General features: G+C 38.3%; 1 protein-coding gene across 1 annotated transcript in view; it reads right to left on the reverse strand.

Moving 5' to 3' along the window:
• Positions 1-23,148, reverse strand: part of kmt2ca (lysine (K)-specific methyltransferase 2Ca) — a 114,754-nt gene extending 91,606 nt beyond the window's left edge. The window contains 2 exon segments of the mRNA XM_056738844.1: positions 1,721-1,873; positions 22,487-23,148. Coding sequence (XP_056594822.1) covers positions 1,721-1,872 — 152 coding nt within the window. The 5' untranslated portion in view covers position 1,873; positions 22,487-23,148.
• Between the last annotated feature and the right edge of the window lie 1,567 nt (positions 23,149-24,715).

Below are 24,715 nucleotides of genomic sequence, written 5' to 3' on the forward strand. Positions count from 1 at the left end.
AGGTAGTGAACTTTTTCAAAAGCCTTAATTTAAACTAACGTTTACTAATACATGTATGTACTAATTAAAATCCAAAGTTCTATCTGTTAATATTTTTTTCATTAGACCAGAGCAAACATGATCCATTGTATTTTTATTACATACTGTCATCAAAGATTAAAATATACTGTAGCAAATGCATTGCTCACCGTTCATAAATGCTGGTTAATACGTAACATTATTTGATGAACAGATTTTAATGCCGGATTCACATATCACCGATCCACACACGCAAACGTGCGTGCATCACACGCGAAAACAATGCTCACTGGATCGATATGAAGACAAATTACAGAATTTAAGTGATCATTTTTTGAATTAAGTTAATTAAGCACAAGTTAATTTACATTTGAGTATTTAAAGATTCACAGTTAAAGATTCCTCAGTCGGATTATATTAACTTTAAGAATTATGGTGAAAAAACGAGACAACACTCATATCAGCAACAATACTAGGCCATCTTGGTTAATGTTGCAGTAATGTTAAAATAAGAACAGTTAAACAACCTCTCGAAATTCTTTATATAGATCCAGGTGAATGTCTTTCAGGTGCTTTGCTATATTAGAGGTGTTAGCGCCTTTTGTTAATACTGCTCTGTAGCAACTCTTGCATATTGGCTCAATTGTGTCCTTCGGCTTTCCATGTTCATTTGCTTCATATCCAAAATATTTCCAGATAGAACCCCTGCTGTGTTCTTTATCAACCAAAGCCGGTTGCGGAGGCGCACACACCATATTTATATTCACTTCAGTTCTGCTATTAAACCTGAGCAAATGAGATGAGACACGTGACAGGCACTGCGGTCACGTATGGTGTTTGTCAACGCGCCTTTGGAGATAAGTGAAAGTGACAGCTCGGCTAGGATCGGTGTATCGATACTTTGGGAAATTAGTATTGGTCCGTTCAGATATTTCAGTATCGATATTTATCGAAATATCGATATTTTTGACAACACTAATACAAACAATTATAATGGTGGAGCACATGGGCAGAGTACACTCTATTGAAATTAGTAATGTTGCCTTCCAAATGCTTCATGGTTGGCTTCTGAGTTTAAATAAACCTGGCAAAAATAAAATGATGTTCTCCTACGAGCTGCATTTGTTGTGTGCTCCACAGAGCTCCTCCACACTAATGCACCTCAGCACACTCAAGAGTCTCTTTCGGGTTCACTCCCAGCACACACACGCACAGACACAGAGAGAGAGAACAAGTTAAACAGTGCCTGCCATCAGGCCTAACATGTATCGAACCTCAATCACATGATCTATATGGACTGAGTAAATAATTCACTGTGTTCATAGGAGAGAGAGGGCAGTAGAGATTATAAGGTCGCCATAATCACATGAGAGTATTAACAAGCCTCCTAAATCACCATAAACCTCATGAACTTTCCTGGTGTTAAGCCTTATTGATTCAGTCTGCTTTCCAGCCAAATAATAACCTGGCAGCAAACTAACCCAGCCTTCCTGAAAGCATTTCAGCTCACGGTAACTAAGTAAGCTACATGTTTTAATGTGAAGGTAAATAAACAAATTCATCACAAGTTAAACATCACAAGTTCAGACCCAGATTCATGATTCAAGTCAACCTCAATACTATACACCCCACTCAAAGTTACAGTTGAATCCTTGAGGCATGCAGCCTTTACAAACATCACAAGCACCATAGATGGACTTACTTCCGTTTGGACTTGGGTGTAGATGAGGGGGCAGCATCATTGCGCGATCGGCCCCGCAGGCGTTTATCAGAGGGGGCCGGGCTCCCAGCACTGCTCGGGGGAGGAGATGGTCCTTGGTCACAGGGCTCCAGACTCTTATCCTCTGATGACATTCTGTAGACAAACACACACATACATGTATGAGCTGCTAGAATCGAGAGAACATGGGAGTTTCAACAGTAAGCCATGAGCACAGAAACAACAGAGGACATGTTACTAAACATTTTTCATTAATCAAAATGTAAATGGGATGAAGACATTTAACAAACGAAGACTTCAGAGCACCAAGGTTTTTAATTAGATTTGAAGTATAGCACACAAGAGTGATAAGAAGTCAACTATTAAACCAAGGTTTTTGAAGATTCTTCTTTTGTACAGAGGAAGAAAAGTCATACGTGTTTGGAAAGAGAAGAGGTCTTGTATATGATCAGCTTGATGTTGTGGTGGACTCTTCCACATTAACATTACTTTTATGATGACATTATAATATTGGCCAATTTCTCAGTATCTATTTTCACAGACGATCAGAACATGTTAATTCTAGCATGGATGTTAATGAAGCAGGTTTATCATTACTCATGACTATAGACTGTTTCATCTTAACAACATAAACAAACATACGGCACATGCACACCTTTGTGATCCCAACTGAATTTACGGTACACATTCACAAACAATAGAGAGCCCGTAGATTATATTTCAGAAAACAATCAATAGAAACCGAGAAGAACCGTTACTTGGCTAAACTTGTCACTCTGATATTTTGAATTCAGACTGCGATACCAAGCTCAACCACAAGATTTCAATGTACCATACAGTTTGTTTAAATGCGACCAAACTACAGGACCAACAAATTGCATAATGTTTTTACGTACAACAAAATTCAACAAATTGTTTATTTAATAAAAAAATGTATACAGTAAAATAATAATACAAATTAATATTAAAATAAATAAAATATGAATAGTTATATAATTAGACACTAGCCAAGCACAAACCGGAAGTTAACTGGGGGTCAGGGGCGCAAGCGTCCGATGAAACGGTCTACAACACAAAAGGTTAAAGTGCGACGTAGAAAGTGAGCCGAGGAGAGCAGTGCTGTTGACTCGTGGCTGTAATGTCAGTGAGCACAGCTGTGTGTAGATGAACACTGGGGAGAACTGCTGCTCTGTGCGGTGCCGCAGCTCTCAATGGAGCTCTGCTCAAATTAATTTAGAGGCTTTATTGAGCACAGTCACGCTGAGGACAGAGAGGAAAAAAGCAGAGAAGGAAAGCCCCTGCACCCTGTGGTGCCCTGCATCAGCGCTTATTTGAATGCTGATTTCACTGGCGGCTAGAGGGGGCCTCTACCTAACCACAACCGTCTAATGCCACACCCACCCACAGTCTCTGAACCCGAGCAAACGGAAGTTGTTCGCTGTTATATATGAGCAGGTGTCGCCATTCGAAAGACAGGCTGGATGTTAAAAATACTGCTGCTTAAAGGGTAAAATATCTACCAAAATGCACCACCGTCGTGTTATGCACATTTGTATCATATTTGACTGGTTGCGGGTTTTCGTTTAATTTCGTGGTTTATTTGCCATGATTCTTACATAAATCACATTTACAGTAAGCATTTAGCAGATGTATTGTTTCAAAATTCTATCAGTATGCGTGTTGCCTGGGATTCAAACCCACAACCTGTGAACAGCTAACACAATGCTCTATGAACTGATCTACTGAAACACATTCTATATATATATATATATATATATATATATATATATATATATATATATATATATATATATATATATATATATATATATATATATATATATATATATATATATATATATATATATATATATATATATATATATATATTAAGGGATTTATGTTTATGTATATATCATTTTAAATACATATAACCATTTGTTTATTTTTGTATTTTTCTTAAATTAATAAATGAATGTGTACACTTTTAAGAACACAAAATGAATATGTACAGGACACAGAAATATATTATTTTAACACAAACTTTTATTCTGGTTGTGATTAATCATGATTAATCCTTTAACAGCCCTACTATTTGCGATCATACTTTTTTTGATTTTTCAGATAATTTAAACATGAATTTCTCTGTGTATTGTATATGACCCTGCGTGTATATGTGTCCCTAGATGTATTACCTGAACAACTCAAGCAACTCGGCAGACTGTGCACATCATCACATAGTGCACTATTCATCCATTAGTGGCAATAATTTAAAACTACTTTGCATACATGTCAAAACATGGAATACTTGGAAAAAATATTATTAAGCCAGTCCAATAGGTTCAATCGACTTGGCATTATTGTTGTGACTACATTGTACGTGGAAAAAGATGGTCAAAGATTGACAAGTTTACGCATTCAAAAATTTGTTCACTAATCTTTCTAACTGTTAGCTAAAGCAATAGCTATAGTAAAGCCTCCACTTTGATATATCCGTCTTCCTCTAAATTTTATTTGGCTATTAATTTTATTTTACTATGACTTTACTATCAAGTGTGTGAGACACATGCAAGTTGTTTGTGTTGCCACTCTTTCGAGATCACTCCGGTCAGGCACACCTCCTTTTGCTTTGGCTGTTTGGAGAAGTTCAGCCAATCAAATGAGAGGAGCCGTGCTATGACTCAGTCTGTCTCTGGCTCTTATCTGAGCCAATATTGGCTTGACTACAGAAAAACAAGACCAGGCGAGCGACATCAATTCAGCAGCGAGTGACTGGAGTAATTTACGGGCTTACAGAAACAGTGCTGTGAATCTACACATGAAAAGCCAAATGACAACACACACACCAAAAATTTCTGAACAAGACCATTCAGGAAGCCTGCACTGAAGTGGGATTTACTTTGACCAAAAATCAACCCTTCCTTAGAGTCACAGCTACTGTTAATTTCTATTAATGATAATTATCAATTTTCAAAGTATATATTGCGATATACTGATGAAAAAGTACACCACAGTCATTGAAATTACACGATAAATAAAAATAAGAAAGCACACACAACAAAGACAAGGATACACACAAACGCGAACTGCAGAATAAAAAAATGCTACTGCAAAATTAAATTATAATCCAAATACAGCCTAATATTAAATAAATAAGTGAAAAGGAAACGGTTTGATTTGATGTTATATAAAAAGGCAATATTGAAAATATATTGTTGTTCAGTTGGTGAGATATTTTGGGTTCACTTAACTTTGATCGTCAGATCTGTCTGGCCGGCAACACAGGAGGACACACATAGATTGAGGACAGAGATAAAAATAGTAACTGTAATGCAAAAAGAACCATCAGAATCTATAAATGTTATAAATGCAAGAAAACTGGGCTCTTCTGCACTAACTTTTATGAAAGAGACTATGATTCTTCGAAAATGAACAAATGTAAATGAGCATCCTTGGTCGCCCTTAAATGACTGCATACTGTGACAAACTGAAACACTGTTGCTATTACACAAACGTCTAAATATTTTTCTGAAATTTTGTCGAACAATAAGCAATAGTAACTTGGTAAATATTAAAAGTAAAATTGCAATAGTTTTACGTTGTACTAGCTATGTTACTAGGATATTGATAGTTGATATTATTAAAGAAAACAATAGATTCATGAAATTCCTTTCATAAAATTCGGTCATCATTTATTCACACTTATGTTTTTTTTAAACCTGTATAAATTTCTTACTTTTGCAGAACTTTGAATATTAAAAAAAAAAAAACTCTGGTAATCACACAACAACTAACCCCATTGACTTCCATTATGGACAGAAACACAACACATTTCTCAAAATATCTTCTTTTGTGTATCACACCAGAGAAACAAGTACAGGTTTTCAACAACATAAGCGTAAATAGATGATGTTATAATAAATTATATTTGAATGAACAGAAATGATGATATGATCTAAGTGAAGTATCCCAAAGGAAAAACACAACACAGCAGCGCTGCTGTACAGTGAACTGTGCGGAATACAAGCAAGAAGCAAAAATATGACATATTAAAGTGATATTAAAGTACCAAAAGCATAACCACAGGATTTGAGACCATTTTACTAACTGCGTCTGTACATTCAAGAGTTGACTGAACATGCGCTTAAGAAAATTCAGGTGCATGCAGCTGCTAAACAGGCTACAGAATGTAAAAAAAATAAAACACAGAAAACATTTACTCTGCAAGATACTGCCAATGTATGCCACAAGCAACTGGAGAGTTAACATTTGCATGAGTTTATTTTCTTGTGTGCACTCTGCAGTGTGTTTAAACATATCTAAAGTAGTGGAACTATGACACAATAACAGCTTTAGGAAGAGGTCGACCACTATCCACCGGCAATGCCAATATCTAGAAAGCATATTAGTAGTAAGTGACAAACATAAACATATACAAGATGTTTAATCAGCTTTAGCAATTTTCTCACATAAACAGAAATTGTTAAAACAGTAACAAATGGTGTAATCAAAAAGGATGTAGTTGGTTACCTGGGGTATACCAACAATCAATTGTTTTTCACAGAGACACTAAATTAAACAAATTGCCCATTTACAAATAAACAAACCAGTTGAAAGGTACAAGAAACTTCTGAAAAATCCCTCACAGCTAAGTAGGCGGCACTCAATACTGTTGGATTGTGAAACTTACTGGGGAAATAAGAAGATTTATTGGCAGTTGGATTTATAATTGTATAATTGAATTATAACATTGGTCAGTTTATCATCCCCATCAATATATTAGTCAACCCCATAATCAATCCCAAGAAAGCAAAAAGACAGTTGGATTACCGTCAACTACGTCAGTCTAATTATCCAAACACTACGTAATACATCGACAATCTTAAAGGAGAAGGACTTTGAGCTATACGTTTTAAGCCTCTGTTTAAAAACCCTGTGTTAAGTATGTTTTTTAATGCTGGTTTGACCAGCTTAAACCAGCTAAGGACCAGCACATGACCAGCTTAACCCAGCACAAACCAGCATCAGAACATACCTAACCAGCATATGCTGGGTTTTTTAACAGGGGCTTCAAACTGAGGCGAAGTGAAGTGAGCTGTACCATGACGACTTGTACCAAACCTGACGGTACCATGCATTCGAAAAGCATCATTATTACAGCAGAGAAAGCAACAGATTTATTATTTTACTAACACTAAGAACTAGAGCAAATGCTGATGAAGTGCTAATGTGATCCTTGTGTGTTTTTCACATAATCTTGTGTGCATCTTAGAGCTAAATAGCCAAAAAGACGTGAAAGGGAACTTTCGAATGTATCACACGTAACAATCTCCCTGTAAAAGCAAAATCTAAAATTGCAGGTTGTAAAAAAATGCTCACACCGTCTAAAAAAAATAAAAGTCTGTTTATGATCTAGTGACTGAGCAGGGGTTGTTATGTAATGAAATTTCATGTCTATACAGTGGTTAAATTAAGCGGGGCCGCCCGGGGTGGAGCCCCAGCACATATGCTGAACGTCTAGATCTGCTCCTCCCATGTGTTTGGCTCTTCTGGTGTTACAGAGCGGCACTCCGTCATGCCCCAGTATAAATCTCAAGTTTAAGTAACAATATATCTTTTTTGTCAGTGTATATACACTTACATTGATTATCGCGGAAAAAACGGATCTATTAGAAACGTAGTAACCAGACTCGCAATCGTCCATCAACCACATGCGTGCAGATATCATTCCCTGCGTTCCATTCCGAAGTCATCATCCCTAAGCCCTACTCTCTTCGAAGAGTAAAGCTTTTGGTGTGTAAGTTCTGAAGTGTAAAGTGTAAATGTGCCGTCCCCTCAAAATAACTGAACACACAGCCATTAATGTCTAAACCGCTGGCGACAAAAGTGAGTTCACCCCTAAGCGAAAATGCACAAATTGGGCCCAATTAGCTATTTTCCCTCCTCGGTGTCATGTGATTCTTTAGTGTTGGAAGCAGTGGCGGAATCAAAGGGGTGTCCAAGGTGAACACCCCTGACATCCAATTGGCCACCCCGGGTGTCATCCCAAAAGTTGATTCGCTACTTATGTTGATTGACATCAGATTTCACCTCTCTTGAACGTCAAGCGCACATGAACGCACATGAACGTCAAGCGAGTCAGCGTTTCTCGCTATCTTTACTTTGTTTAGAACAGGAAAAAGTTGTTGTGCGATGGATTTTACAGCGCGAAATGTGAGATATATTTTTAAAGATTGACGAAAGATATAAAAGAAGCAAATTGCAGCGAACCAAAATCTTCTGTTTAACAACTTTTATAAACAAATGGAATATTAAAATGTAACCTACACGCTTTCAAGCACTTTCAAGTACAAGTCAGACTCAGCCAGGTTTTTTGGTGAACAGTACCATTATTGTGTTATCTACGTACTTTCTAACGTTATACTTTGGAATATTTTGTAAATGTAATGTTTTCCCAGCATTTCTTAACTGTAGATAAATATAATCAGTGTTGGGAGATATTCCCTCATTCAAAGCAAGTGTACTTCATACAAACTTTAGAAATACACAAGGAAGCAACGTGTTTCAAATAAGTAGGCTCCATTAACAGATAATATCGGTTCCCAACATACATTGTTTGCATCAGGGTCGGAAACAGAGGCTTTGGAAAAAATGACAACCAGGTAAACAAAACTGCTCTCCAAATTCAAGATAAAAGAGGAAAAGCAGTCCCTGCAACATAAAAACAAACTACGACAAAGTTTTTGCTCTGCTACAGATTTGAGCAATACAGTCATTCAAGTACATGGTATGAATATACATTACATTACATTGATGCATTTGGCAGACGCTTTTATCCAAAGTGACATACATTGCATTGTGTTATACATTTGTTTCTGACTATGTCCTGGGATCGAACCCATGACCATGCTCTAACCACTGAGCCACAGGAAAGCTATAAACTATATACTTGCCAATCAGAGGCGTTTAGATGATTCACCGGTGAAGAAGAGCTATGCTTAAGCGCTCCCTCCTCACAAAGTTTATCATGACGTAAGAAAGAGATTAATTAGAGTAGTCAGAGTCTTTACTGTATAACCTGAAGCAGGGCTCAAGAATGCGACCAATTTGATCGCAAAAGCGACCTCATTTCTCAAAGGTGCGACTAAAAATAATCAGAGGTCGCACCGGTGTTAGAGGGAAAAAAAGTCTCTGCAACTCTGAAAATCTCCCTGTAATTCAACAACAGACACACATTAGGCACATATCGTGGTCTAAACCAATCAGAGATAGTGAAGGGCGGACCCCACCTCTGATTAGACGTTGTGAAAGTGAAAAGTGAAAGTGACCAATTTGTCAGTTATGGTGACCCATATCCTAGATATACCTCTGCTTTTAACCCATCCAGCCAGTAGTGAACACACGCACAGCAAGTGGTGAACACACATACACCCAGAGCAGTGGGCAGCTATCGCTGCAGCTGCCCGGGGAGCAAGTAGGGGTTAGGTGCCTTGCTCAAGGACACCTCAATCGTTACCCGCCTGACCTGAGGATCGAACCGGCAACCTTCTGGTCACGAGTCCAACCCTCTAACCATTAGGCCACGACTGCCCCTGCATATTCATGTACGTGTATGAACCAGAGGACGCGTTAACCGAAAATTCTCTGTATTTTGACAGATTTTTTACCAGTGACGGAAATATTTTAAGGCCGACCGTCATTTTGGCGGATTACAATAAGGGCAATTTGTAAGCCCCCGTTTCCCTTCATTAGAGCGTATTTTCACCTTTCATTGTTACTGACTAGACATGTGATGCTATCTGGGAAAACCCGCCGGATGTCGCACTGGGACACGGGAAAGATAGTTCACCTATCAAAGTAAACTACATAACATGAAGAACGAAGGAGTATCAATAGACATTTCCCGCCAATTCTGTGTAAACTATGGCATGCAAACTTGTTTTTTACAATGTTTTCGTGAGATGACAGAGCTCTCAGTCTGCAGCAACGGGAGTTATCCCCAGTCCGCTGCTCGATTGCAAAACATACAAGGGATGATCAAAAGTCCAGAAACTATGCACATGATAAACAACTTAAAACTTGCTTCACTGCTTATTAGTTTCCTTGTGTAGTGATAATGGCAGAGCTCTGGTTCTTTAAGTGTGCCCGGTACCATTTTACTTACTTTCTTTTATTCAGTTTATCAAGTTCCGAGACGCAAGTACAGCTTGATGATGAAGTCATGCACATACTAATTACCAACTAACGCCACCTTGCACCATAGTGACGGGTAATAACAGATTATGACATTTTTTTTATGACTACCTGTCAGTCAAAATGACGGACAATAAAAAAAGTGTAGCACAACCTCTGGTGTGTACGTTTGAAAATGCGTGTGCTGCAGTCAGACAGAGAGAGGTGAGTAGCCTAGGGCCGTCAGTTAAACAGAGTGGATGTAGCCGCGGTTGATGAACAAAGATGAAAAGAACTATTGACAACTTTTTCGTGAATAATGTTAAGTTAAGGCCTGATCCATCCGAAAACCATAAGCAATGCTCTGACACGGAGCCATCAACCTCCCAGTTTATGTCAAGCCCTGGTACATTTATCTTGAGATCTTTTAAGTTTAAACTTCAGTTCAGTGAAGCACTTTAAGCACCAACACTTTTTCAGTAAGTTACCTTTCTTGTAGATTTATGCTTCACATAAAGAACTTTATGTTGACCAGATTAATAGTTAATCATTTACAAGTCAATTTTGCTTATATGGACATTTAAAGCGTACGTAACATGACATCATGAAAATGACGTTTCATGCAGTCTGTTATGTTGCCGTGTTTGAAAGTAAGCTGTCTGCCAAGTTGTAAGTCCGAAGGTGAATAAATAATGAAGTTATTTGCTTGTAAAAATGAGAGTCGACTCTGAATCACACAAACGAGTCGTGGACGCATATCTACGTCACTATACATAAACGTGTTGCTGAGACTTCCGGGAAAACTTATGTCTCCTCCCCCAAACACCGTCGCACGTTCGTGATGGATGTGTATCATGTCTGGAGTCTGTGTTCTACGGTGTGGAACTAAGTCGGTCTTATTTCAGCTACCTAAGCAAGAACGTCTGAGGGAAAAATGGTTACAATTCATTTTTCAAAGAATACCGAAGGAGTATAACCCCAGGGTTGTACTGTGTGCGCGTCATTTCACCGATGATTGCTTTGATAATCTTTTAGCTCCACCGAGTCCCAACCTGTAAGTGTGACTTTTGATATTTGTTTGAACTTCAAGAAATATTTTCGTACCTTATGTCTGTGTTTAGCTAATGCATATAGCGCTAACATTAGCATGTAGCGTTATTTCTGGTGTGTTACAGTTTGTTTATCTTGCTATTTAATTGTTCAATCCATGAATTCTCAAAGTATTTGTTTCAAGAACTAAGTCGAGTACTATCTGTATTGTAATAACATCTGAAGATACGAACACGGTACACTATATGCCGTGTCAACTAGTCCATGTATAATACTGTTACAAGAGAATTGTAAATGTCCTCTTTCTTACTGGGATCTGCAGAAGGATGAATTAATTCTCTAAATACTTTAAACGTTTATGAACTTAATAGAATGTTTTATGAAATAATTGTGGATTGGAATTAAATGATTTATATAATTCTTCTTTTAGAGTACATCTCAGCAGACCATTGGGTCACAAAAAATTTCAAGTCTAGGCCAATCAGCTGAATATTTTTCATAACGTAAATTGATTCATAATAATGTGTAAACAACCTGTTGCACTTCCTGGCAGCAAATATTTTCATCCTCTCTTCGCACTTTGACACATTTGCTGCACGTGCACCTATATAGATATATTTGGGTGAAACTACAATCATTTTTCATAACGTCGACTTTTTGAAATGCTCTACGTACCATGACAACGCACAATGAGATGAAACAATAGTATTACTAACGTATTTTAAGAAAAATAATAATTGACTTCATTGATAAGCAAGACACAACATGCATGTTGTCACACTGAGAGTTTTTATGACAAGAGTTGTCACTTGCCACTGACTAACATCCTGCTCCAGTCGTGGTGGAGTTTGTGGAGGATTAGCGTCTTCTTCCTCGTCAGACTCGGCTCAAACTGGTGCGGTAAAATCGCTGCCATCTCTATCTACACATATATATATATATATATATATATATATATATATATATAAAAAGACATCCAACCACATGTAAACCGTTATCCTGTAATGATGGTAGGCGTTCCATTTGCGACAAATGATGAACGCGTTTGACCAATCACAACAGACTACACCATCCGACCAATCACATGACACAAGGTTACCAGGTAGAAGGGGCCTAGACGGGTGAATCGCGGAACGAATCATTTGAGAGTCAGTCAAGAAGTAGGGTTCGAATAACTGCATACAATTACGAGATTAAAGTGTTTTTACACATTGTATGTAGATATACTTGTTGTTGGACACTCCATTACCCAAAGTAGGGCCTAAAAAAACATATATGTTACCTACTCCACTTAAATGTTAAATGCGTTAAATGCGATGCGGTCGAAAATTCGGGTGCACCAAACTATTTTGCTTGTGCACCGAAGAAAAAAAAGTTAGGGGCACCAGTGCAAAAAGTTAGTCTAGAGCCCTGTGAAGCCATTGAGGGTTTCAGTGATGATGTTTTCTCTATATACATCCTTTTGAACAACTGATTTTAATGTTCCTTAGAGAATCAAAAGAGCAATGAAATAATTAATAATCATAATAAATAACGTTTTCAGCTTGTTTTGTAGCGTCATGTATTCTAATATCTGAAAGTAACAATCAAGATTACAACATCAAGGGCAACAATCAATGTTTTTGTTTTAATCTGGCAGTCCTATGGAATGAGTATGTTTTGTCAGATATATGTTGCTTTGATCCACATCATTTTAAAGTTTAAGGTGCTGCTTTGTTTCATGTTTAAATTAAACAAGTTATCTGAGTTAAACTATGTTTTCAACATCTTCATCATATATATTTAATAATTTATTTCATCTACATACTTTTAGAATTACATCATCTCATTACGTTGTGCAATTGTTCTGTATACATTTGTCACATATGTGACAAACTCTGGGAAGTAAATAATCACTTGTATCTCTAATCCTAGGATTTATTTATATATAAAAAAAAAAATCGATGCCAGGTGAGGGTTACACACATTTTCTGTCATAGTATGTGGACCCCCTGAAGTAGCATTGGCTACCCCCTGCCCACCCCATATACAAATCTCTAGCTCCGCCACTGCTTACAAGGTCTCAGGTGTGAATTGGGAGCAGGTTAGTTAAATGTGGTGTTATCACTCTCACTCTCTCATACTGGTCACTGGAAGTTCAACATGGCACTTCATGGCAAAGAACTCTCTGAGGATTTGTTAAAAAGAATTGTTGCTCTTCATTAAGATGGCCGAGGCTATAAGAAGATTGCCAAGACCCTGAAACTGAGCTCCAGCACGGTGGCCAAGACCATACTGCGTTTTAAGCAGACAGGCCTCGCCATGGTTGACCCAAGAAGTTGAATACACGTGCTCAACTCGGAGGTTGTCGTTGGGAAATAGACATATGGGTAGGGCTGGGTATCGAGTCCAATACTTTTTAGGCACTGAAATAATTGCCTCGATACAATTGATTTTCAAAAAACATCTTGTCGTTTGATACTACATTTCGATACCACTTGCGCACATACAAAATGTGCGGCAAGACAATTGCTGCCAAAATGGGCAACATGACAAATCGGATGAAGTGCTACCTGCAAGAAGACCGAGCCAGTGCTGTCATCCTCCTATCTCTCACTCACACACACTCTGCCACACCTGGAGGCTGCTGCAAAAGAGCATCCCTCAACACACCCTCCACACAGCGAAGGCAGCGGCGCTATGTGTGGGACTCTGACAGGTGATGTTAACTTTTAACAAACAAACACAATCGTATTTTTTTATTGGTCCATGCACTTGTAATAATTAAGGTAATGTTTCTGTGTGCTGTGATTTAGTCACGTGAACTGGGACCTGCGTAATTATTTGGATGTATGGCAGTAAATAGCAAAATCGATGCTAAAACTTTAAGCTTTAACTGGGGCTCCGACACGTAATGTAACGTTTTTAGCAAAAATACAATACAATTGACTAAGTCGTATTGGTCCCTGCATGCGTATAAGTTAAGTTATTGTTCTGTGCGCGGTTTAAGTTAGTCCTATCAATTGGTTCCTATGTAACGTTATATTTTGGCTATAGATAGCTAGCGAAATTAGTACTTAATGCTTTAAGGCTGACAGTAACTGATTAAGAAAACATAAAGACAACCTATGTTTTTCATTTTATTTTCAGAAGAAAATGAACTTGCTTGCATTTACCTTATTAGTGTTTTATTTGTGTTAACAGAGGAGGACAAAGCTCTGCCCTTAAAGAGCCGTTTGCTGTGGAGGACAGAAAAGACTGCCAGAAGCACTACAGAAAAGATTCAGACACATAGAACACTACCGATGACTTCCATCTATGCTGTCCTACGGAGTCCAGTAACCTGTGATGCCGTCTGATGTGACAGCTCCATCCGCACCCTCAGAGAGTATAGTTTCTACTGCTGGGGACATTATCAGTCAGGAGTACTCTTGTTAGTCTCCAGAAAAAGGTAACTTACTGAGTGATTTAAAGATTTTAATGGACCTCTCCACTTTTTTTGGAAAAAGGCTCTTTCTCCAACTCCCTTTTAGCATAGCTGAGCATAGATCATTAAATTCAATTAGACCAGTAGCATCACGTTCAAAAATGACCAAAGAGTTTCGATTTTTTTCCTATTTAAAACGCGATTTCTAGGCTGATATGATTAGGAACTATATTCCCATTCCGGCGTAATAATCAAGGAAATTTACTGTCATTACATAGCCGCAGCAGGCCCAGTGATATCACTCAGCGCATTTCCACATGCTTCAAAAGTTGAAACGCTTTGTTCATTTTTGAACGCGATGCCATTAGTCTAATTCAGTGTTTTTTCAAACTTTTTTGGCTTAAGTACCCATTTTTTATGATTTTTTCAAGCCAAGTACCCCTTGACCAGACACAAACATTTTACCTTAAAATTCAGTGAAATGAGAGTCAAACAGTTATTATATCTAAATTTATTAATTTATTTTTTATGCATCTTTGTGTAGTCCTAATTTCATATAAAAATACTATTATCATAATTTATTGATTTTCATTACGTAATCCTAAATGTCAGTTTCTCTCACGTACCCCCTGCAGTACCCCTGGGGGTACGCCTACCTCCATTTGAGAACCACTGGTCTAACTGGATTCAATGATCTATGCTAAGCTATGCTAAAAATTTCCCACTGAAAACTGTTTAAACTTTATTACAACTATTTATAATAATGTATGGCGTGGGTTACACTTTATTACTTGAAAATAAAAGGTATCGTTTAGGAATCGGTATCGAAGTCAAAGTATCGGTATCGGTATCGAAATCGTATCAATTTTTTTTTTAACTATACTCAGCCCTACGCATGAGTGCTGCCAGCATTGCTGCAGGGGTTGAAGTGGTGGGGGATCAGCCTGTCAGTGCTTACCATATGCCCAGTGGCGGAGCCAGAGGGCTAGTTGGGGTGGCAATTGCCACCCCAGACGAAGTCCTTGTCACCCCTGTTGCCACCCCGCTGAAAACATAAGACTGTTAGATTTTTACGAACATTTCCCAAATCTCCCAGCGGACATGACTGCATCCTTACGCAGCACGCACAAGCGTGCAGCCGCAGCGTGCTTGTTGCTGCTACACTTTTCATTGGTTAAGCTGACACGCAGCACCTTCGTGACGTGCTCCAAACGGGATAGATGAAGAGCATTTTGCTGGTATGTAAGGCTTTTATTGGTATTAAATTAAACGAAGTAGTGTTTTATTGGGAAGTAAGGGAGATGTTGCACTTTAGTGCTTAGCATTAATACTTCATGAGCATTACTAGTCGTGAAACTGACTGACTAATACTGTAACGCCTGCGTGAATATGCTTAAAACATGTCGTTAGCAAATGTTCAGCAACAATCGCAGACATTAGGCAGACTTATTCATATTGGCACGTGTAATGCAGCACTAATCTTAGTATAACAGACCGTTGTCATGAAAGACAGAGCGTTGCCATGGACGCAGGATTCTAACCGTAGAGACCGAACGGACTATTTTCTTTAGCGGAAGCAATATACATAGTTTTTAAATTAGTAAACTCCCTTTTAAATCAATATGTTGTGTAAAATTATTTATTTATTTGGTAGGTAGCCATGTAATCAGCGGGATAATGTATAGCGAGGCGGTTGGCTTTATGATGTTTAATGTTCTTTGTTTGTTTTCTATATATTTCCCGTTTGAATAACTGATGTTTATGTTCCTTAGATTTAGAGAATTAAAACAGCAATAAAACAGCAATTCAATAATTCGTAAACGCTTCTCAGCTTGTTTTGTATCTTGTAATCATGAACAATTTAATACTATCTGAAAGTAATAATCTAGATCAAGAAACATCAAGGGGCAATAATCCGCAGCAATGATTTTGTTATAATCTTGCAGTCCCATAGAATGAGTATATGTTTTATCAAACATGTAAGATGCTCTGATCCACATCACTTAAAAGACACCTCTGGTGCTGCTTTGCTCCTGTTTAAATTAAGCAAGTTATCATGGTTAAACTATTTTTTGAACATTTTCATTATTTATATTTTATAATGTATTTAATCCAAATACATTCAGAATTAAATTAATGCCATTAAGTTGTGCAGCTGTTTTGTATACTGTACATATGTCACAGGTCAGGGTTACACACACATTTTCTGCCGTGGTCTCAGCATCCCCTGAAATTGCCTTGGCCACCCCCTTGCCACCCCATAAATTAAACTCTAGCTCCGCCACTGCATACGCCACACACTGCATCAAATTGGTCTGCATGGCTGTCGTCCCAGAAGGAAGCCACTTCTAAAGATGACGAACAAGAAAGCCCGCAAACAGTTGGCTGAGGACAAGCAGACTAAGGACATGGATTACTGGAACCATGTCCTGTGGTCTGATGAGACCAAGATAAATTTATTTGGTTCAAATGGTGTCAAGCGTGTGTGGCGGCAACCAGGTGAGGAGTACAAAGACAAGTGTGTCTTGCCTACAGTCAAGCATGGTGGTGGGAGTGTCATAGTCCGGGTCTGAATGAGTGCTGCTGGCACTGGGAGGCTACAGTTCATTGAGGCAACCATTAATGCCAACATGTATTGTGACATACTGAAGCAGAGCATGATCCCCTCCCTTCATAGAATGGGCCGCAGGGCAGTATTTCAACATGATAACGACCCCAAAAGAAGCTAAGGGTAAAGGGGATGGACTGGCCAAGCATGTCTCCAGACCTAAACCCTATTGAGCATCTGTGGGACATCCTCAAATGCAAGGTCTCTAACATCCACCAGCTCTGTGATGTCGCCATGGAAGAGTGGAAGAGGACTCCAGTGGCTACCTGAGAAGCTCTGGTGAACTCCATGCACAAGAGGGTTAATTCAGTGCTGGAAAATAATGGTGTCCACACAAAATATTGACCCTTTTGGCCCAATTTGGACATTTTCACTTTTATTGCGGTTTAGAGCTTAATGGCTCTGTGTTCAGTTATTTTTAGGGGATACCAAAGCTGTACACTCACTACTTTACATTGCAGCAAAGTGTCATTTCTTCAGTGTTGTCACATGAAAAGATATAATAAAATATTTACAAAAAATGTGAGGGGTGTACTCACTTCTGTGAGATACTGTATATGTTCGGTTTGGAGTGTTTCAAACATTTTTCTATACTTATTCATAAAGGTGTATCACCGCTAAATATCGTCATTTTTGATCACCCATACCTAATTTACATTGCGAAGACATCCAATATATTATACAGATGTTTAAAGTGACTTACACTTCTAGGCCTAATAAGCACATTGATAGACAGACAGAGGTTGTGTTCAGCGTTAAAGAATGTAGCTAAAATCATCGCTCTTTAAAGCCTATGATGAATATGTCAGACGATGACACTGTTATGAATCAGCACTTAAATCAGAAACAAAAAAAATATGTAAATGAGAATGGCCTTATTTGGCAATAAGCTATAATAAAATACAGAAAGTTCAAAGAAGTGAGACAGCTCTTATGTGCCAATGCAAAAAATAAGAAGCAAGCGAGTCACAAATATGTTAGTTAAAGGGGTCATATGGCACGAATACGTGTTTTTCTGTGCCTTTGGTTTGTTATTAGTTGCCCATGCATGTATTAGACACAAAAAATGACAAAAAAGTAAGTGTCAGAACAAAAGATGCATTCTATCTAAAAGCGAATGCTCACCCAGACCTGCCTGAAACGCCTTGTGTAACCACATCATCAAAAATCTACATCATTTCGTGGTATGACCGCCCAAATGTATACGCAAGTAAGGTGGGTGTACATGTAAATCTCATTGTATCGTCGCCACCACAGCCATGTCGTGGAGATGCTGTGCGTTTCCTTGCGAAAAGAAAGCCTCCTTGTTTGCCCTGCCAAAAGATGAGACGACTAAAAACGAATGGTTACATTTTATTTACAATACTGTTCCAGAGCACTACAATCCGAATATTCAAGTGAGTGGAGCGCATTTCACAGATGATTGCTTCATGAACCTGAGAGTGATCAAGGACGGCTGTGCACGAAAGCTTTTTGTTAAAATGTGGGGCAATTTCAACCATTACAACTTTGCAAGGACAGTCTGGCGCTTCAGATTTGCAGCCTGTAAGTATATTTTTCACTGCAAACGAGTTAGGGACTAACGTGTGTTGAGTTGGTCATGTGTTTGTAGTGCATGTTGTTTCTTTTTGTCATCTGCAAATGCAGACATGCGCAACATTAAAAAAGACAACATAAGTCCTAAAAATCAGTAATTATGTTTTATGTAATTATGTTCCAACTGGAGGCAACAAATGTCGTGTTTATAATGGGGTTTATTGACTTTGTTGAGTCGCGACGAGAAATGGCGTAACACTGGTTGATCACTAACGGCAAATCTGAGTATGTGCATTCCCTGGGATCGAACCCACGACCTTGGTGTTGGTAACGCCATGCTCTTACCACTGAGCAACAGCAAAACACTACATTACTTTTCAAACAAATGATAATATTCGTTTTAGCCACATATGACTCCTTTAAACAACATGTTTTTCCGCTCATGTAAGTGAACTGGACCCACAGCCTTAAACAGAACAATATGGTAATTTATATATGCTAGCCGCAATGCTAACATGACTGAAATGACTTGCAGCTTATAAACCAAATTTATCCTCATCCTTTATCATGATTACAAGTAATAAAAATGACACACACTCAACATTAATTGACACATTTTTTACAATAGTGGGCTCACATCTGATTATCAGAAATATTTAATTAGGACAGTTATAGCTGCACTAGATCTACACCATGTAACACACAAAATGAGTGATTTTCAACATTAAATAGAACATATACACGTCTTAATAATCACACTTACAGGTTGTGTTTATTGGTCGAAATAAAGTCTTGCTGACCCAACTTTCCAGGACAAGCTTTTAGTAAATCCCACATTGAACTAGGGTTGGGCGATGTCTACAAAATCATCGGACTATGCCTACAGTGAAACATTGTGATGGACGATGACATCGGGGGGCGGGGCGAGGGGGCGGTGCTATATCAGTTTGCTAGATGGTCATTTGCCAAAACATTAAAAACAATTATATCAGGGCTCCAGACTGCCACCAAATCGTGAACAGTTTTCAAGACAGCGTACTTTTCAACAAGTATTTGCGCATGTACGACCTGCACATTTTTTATTTCTTCCAGTTGTTATTTCACGTGGAAAGACGAGCAGATCACGAGCCCACCAGAGTAGGCTGTGTGTGATTAGTTAACTGCACGGGTCACGCGTCAATGATGTTTCCTGCTGCCATCACGGACGTGCACAGTTCATGTCGTCATTAACAAGATTTTATGCACACAGCATGAGCATGTAACTACAATTTAATGTTTGCTTTCACTTTCTTCATCTGTCAAGTGTTGCGCATACTCGCGTTTCGCAGCTTCCAAATAATACTCGACGCGAATGGACGAGCAAGAAGCATGCGTAGAATGTCATACTGTGGACTCGGCTGTCAAAATTTGTCGTGCTGTATGCCTGCAGGGTGTGTGGACAACCCAAAAGATTTGAAAACTAAATGACTCATTAAGGCGGTTCAGAGCCGACTCTTTATTTTGGGAAACAATAGATTTATGTATCATGGTCGTTTTGGATTAAATTATTAATAACAAACAATCGCAGAATCGCTCAGTGGAACAGTACAATGTTTAAAAAAAGTCACATTGAGCTTCAAACTATTTTTATGCCGCCTGATGAATGATAGTAAGCTATCCTATGATAGTAAGTTTACCCTCACATAGTCTCGTGTAGTTAGGAACTTATCGCCGCTTTCTTTTTCCAAACCCCGCCAAATTGCAATATGACTGACAGGTAAAGCAGCCAATCACGATTCGTAAGGCGTGAAAATGTCCCTGCAGTAACAGCCCAGTGTTCATTCACGAACATGTCAGAAGTTAACACCAAAAAATGATTATAAGTTTATGCAGTGAACTTGCATACTTTTAAGAATTAAGCGTTTAGTCGACCGTGATGAATTCTTATTGAAACCTTTGTAAACACGACAGCCTACTTCTAAGATCAGATGGCTTTGTGCGGTTTTCCAGGCGGTCCGTTACAGAACGCGACACACACGTCTCCCGGAAATCCTGTGAATTTCAACCAATTAGATGACGACTTCGAATGTGCTGAAGTGTTTCCAGAAAAGTCTGCATCAGACGTTTAGCCGAAGGCCAATGGGCATGACGTCTGAAGCTGAGACTAACTCACCAAATTTTGGTCAGTTTTGAAATTTTGTCATGTGAGAGCAAACAAAACCAATTTAAAGAATGCAACATTGTATCAATTTAATCTCTGTTAAGGAACAAAAGATGTGAAAACACTGTTGGTCAACTAAACGACTACGACTTACAATGCCATATTTAATCGACTGTAACACTAACCCTAAATAAAAATTGTATTACTTTTAAATACATAATAAATATTAGATTATTAAATAACCTATTGGAGGTCTGTGTAACAGTTAATCTTTGCACATTCAAAACAAAACTCTGAACACTAAACCCCCACCACCCATTGTGTAAAAAAATATTTGCCACAATTTTTTAAAAGCAAGCCAGCAATGTTACATGCTGAAAAGTGCACTGCCTACTAAAAACTATAAAAGAAAATTCAACACACCAACATTGTTGCATTACTCAACGAACAAACTATTAAAGTCTGTGACAGGACATCAGGGCTGTGCAGAGTAACACTGATAGATTACAGTAAACTGAGCATGCTAAAGCAAGTCAATCCTTCACCAGATACTAGTCTCGGTAACTTCTCACTAAGACTACTGTGACGAAATAGCAACTTAAAACTCAACAGCATAGCCCAAAGAGAATGAACATGTACCAGACTAAAAATCTGTGGGCTTTTAGTCTAAATGATCACTGAATGCGTGTTACCCCAAACAACATCTGGGTGCAAACAAGATCTGTGTATAAAAACAACAAGATGGCATATATTGACTGCAACTGCAAAGGACACCTGATGTATGATTGTCCGACTCACTGGGTAAAAATCGTCCCTCAAAGCTTTATACTATAGGAACAGTTCAGTGCAAAAACAATCGTTTACAGTCAATCGGATAACATTTCAAACACTCCTAAATACTCTTCAGTTTCTTTTTAATGCAATGACCACTGAAAACATGCGTTAAAGCTCCAAAATAGAAAGACTTTAATTTGGCACAACATTTTAAGCATCCAGCAACTGAAAGGTCACTCCAGATGAACTATAGCATGTCACGTGGTATGACGCTGCTGTCATTGCATGACATACATGTCAACTACACGTTTACAACTGAAAAAGCGTCTTGTGCAACACTTTTTATTAACTTCATCTGTGAACAAATGCACTCGCAACTTCTAGTGGGAAAAGCACTTTCGGTCAATGGTTTAAATTAAACGATCACCACGCCAATGCAGCAGGTTAATTCAGGGAATAAAGAAGGTTGGTTTCGGAGAAACTGGGTAGTTTAGCAGCTCTTATCGCGACTAATGCAAGATGGCTGGACCCACATGAAAACAAAACTTTCGGCCACCAAACGTCAGCTTGACGTTTACTAAACATTGCTACGGGCCACATTTAAAAAAAACAGTGAATAATGACGAATATTTAAAACCAGACGCGTTAATTTCTCCTTACTTCCTCTATGACATGTATGGGGTTGTAAGAAATGTAAGACTTTCGTTTAATCTGGGGGTGGGGGAGGTATCACACATTAGTTAAAGATCTCCGTAAAATTAAAGAGCAAAAACTCGCCGAATGATCGACTGCGCGCTATCAAGAGGACGACAGATACAATCTGTCAAAATTACCTGAAATGTTTTTGTTTTTTTACGTTGTTACAATGTTTAATGTTACTCTTTTCACTTATATACACGGCAACTATCGCCACGTTCCGCTGGAAAACCAAAACAACACTTGCTTCCCACTCCAAAGCGTAACAACATACCGATTTCTACAACATTAACAGTAAAAATTCACGTACACACAAATAAACACAGCAAAATGCGTTCGAATTATCGAAGAGTCGCGAATGCTTACGGAATTGATGCAATTCTCTTTTCCTTCCAGCTTCAAGCCAACTTAATTCCGTATGTAATCCAAGAAGAAACTTTTCCCAAAGCTCTCATGTGGATTAGGCGTTTGGTACGATATTTCAGATCGAAACATTCCTCGTTTAGGTTAAAGAAGCATAGTTTTCCTCGATTATATGAATTTTAAAGTTGTAGCGTTTACTCCATCATGGTGGCCATGTTTAAGAGAGACCGAAACACTGCCTGTCACTGCAACGGTTAAATAGATCCACTTCAATGTATAAAGCGTTGTTGGTGTTTTAAATGAGGCATAACTCACACTAAACATTTATAAAACAAACACACGGTATGTTTTCTGCTAAGAAGGTTAATTATATCTGGTATAAACTGTGAAAATAAAATGTTTAAAAAGTCTCACTGACCCAGCGGAGAAATACATTGGGAAACACTCTAGGTAAAAAGGCTTTTCAGTCGTCAGCGGGTGGAAGTAAAACGCGGAAGTGGAGTCTGAAAACGAATGTGTTGCCGTCGCTTATCAGCGTATAGACAGCAATATCTTTTCTGTCGCTTGTTTCGACCAAATTCGTGTAGCAAATAAGTAAAAATGACTAGAATATGGAAATTTTTCGTAACATCCTAGACAAATGTTAGTACAGCTTATGTTTTTGTTTACACTAGCGTTAACGGTATACTTTTCTTGTTTATACACGCATGTACTGTGCTCGAATTGACATGTACAGTCGATCAAGGTGCATTTTTTATTGGAATAAAGTTTCTCTATCTGAATAAAATATGAACAAATAAAAAATCTGCCATTTTTTTCTCTGACCATTCTGTATGTGGCATGACCAGAATCACAAGGGTACATGCATAGTTTTGGTACTTCCCCTACTGGTCTTGAGATTAATTTCTTTCACCACTGTCACCTATAAATCATCATGATGAGTTCAGGGATCTGCAATTTGTTTTATTTTGTCAAACAAAGCAGTCCTGATTAGTTTGTTTAATATGTGATGCTGGAATAAATGATCTGATTTGCACTCCTTGCCAAGTTATTATATTAGGCTAGAGCATATTTTACAAAACTGTGTTCGGATATCAATGCGAAACTGTATGTGATTTTTTTACAGTCATTGGACAAAAATACGTAGTAAATAAAAAAGGTAAGAAAACCAAAATACGTAGCTCACTCTAATAATAGCACAAGACGCCGGCTTAACCTAAAACCTTGAGTGTGTTTTAACACAACCTTGTGTTTATATGAAAGTTTAGACACGAAAATGTGACAGCTGGTGTCTTTGCAAGTGCATGTCATGTCAGTACGCTCTTCACATAATCAACACATCTTTTTTATCGGCAAAGCATGTCGGTGCAAGTCACATATCGGGACGATGCCGATATTAAATTTCTAAGCAAATACCGGCCAATAATATCTGCTTACCGACAATATCGTGGATCCCTAAATTTATTTAGAAAGTATTTTTTTTATTCCTTGGGTTATGCCAAGCAAAAGTAACATATTTATCAACACTTCCTTTCTGCCATTCATCACAAACTTTTATAATTTAAATTCAATTTAATTCAATTTTATACAGGCTGGAGTTTTTTTTCATTGCTGCATTGTTACCAAGATGCTTGTTTACAGAAAGAAACAAGGAACCCAAAATCAAATGATGAAATGGAGTAAAAAACCTTGGGAGAAACCAGTCTCTGCCGTAAAAGCTAATGAGTAAATTAACTCTCTAATACGTCATGTAGGCTACTTGAATTTATCTTTTATGCTAGTCAACGTCGGTCCTGGTTTTTAGCTCCAACCCTGGAAAATACTTACCTATGGTATGGATGTGTTATCACTTCACCACGTGAAAACTACGTGAGCATGCCGGAGCGCACCCACATGGGTGGCAAAACACTCAGCAAAATTACTGCTTACAATATCAGGGAACGCAATTCCATGCAACATTTTAGTGTCCATGAATACCTGATTCCTTTTTAAGTTGTAGGGAAGCCATAAGGATTGCCGTCAAGTCCAGCTGCTTGTATTTCAGCGAATTATTGCGTGTTTTAGTCCCGTATTCTTGGTTTCTCCTATTCTCCTCAGCCATTTTGCTGCATGTTTTGCCACCCAGGGGAGCTCAGCCATTTTGCTGCGTGTTTTGCCACCCAGGGGAGCGTGTCACAGGTCGTGTCCCGACATGTTCACGTGGGAAAGTGACGTCAATGCATACCCTCCATG

The sequence above is a fragment of the Triplophysa dalaica genome, chromosome 23 (genome assembly GCF_015846415.1).
Source record: "Triplophysa dalaica isolate WHDGS20190420 chromosome 23, ASM1584641v1, whole genome shotgun sequence".
NCBI classification, from domain to species: domain Eukaryota; kingdom Metazoa; phylum Chordata; class Actinopteri; order Cypriniformes; family Nemacheilidae; genus Triplophysa; species Triplophysa dalaica.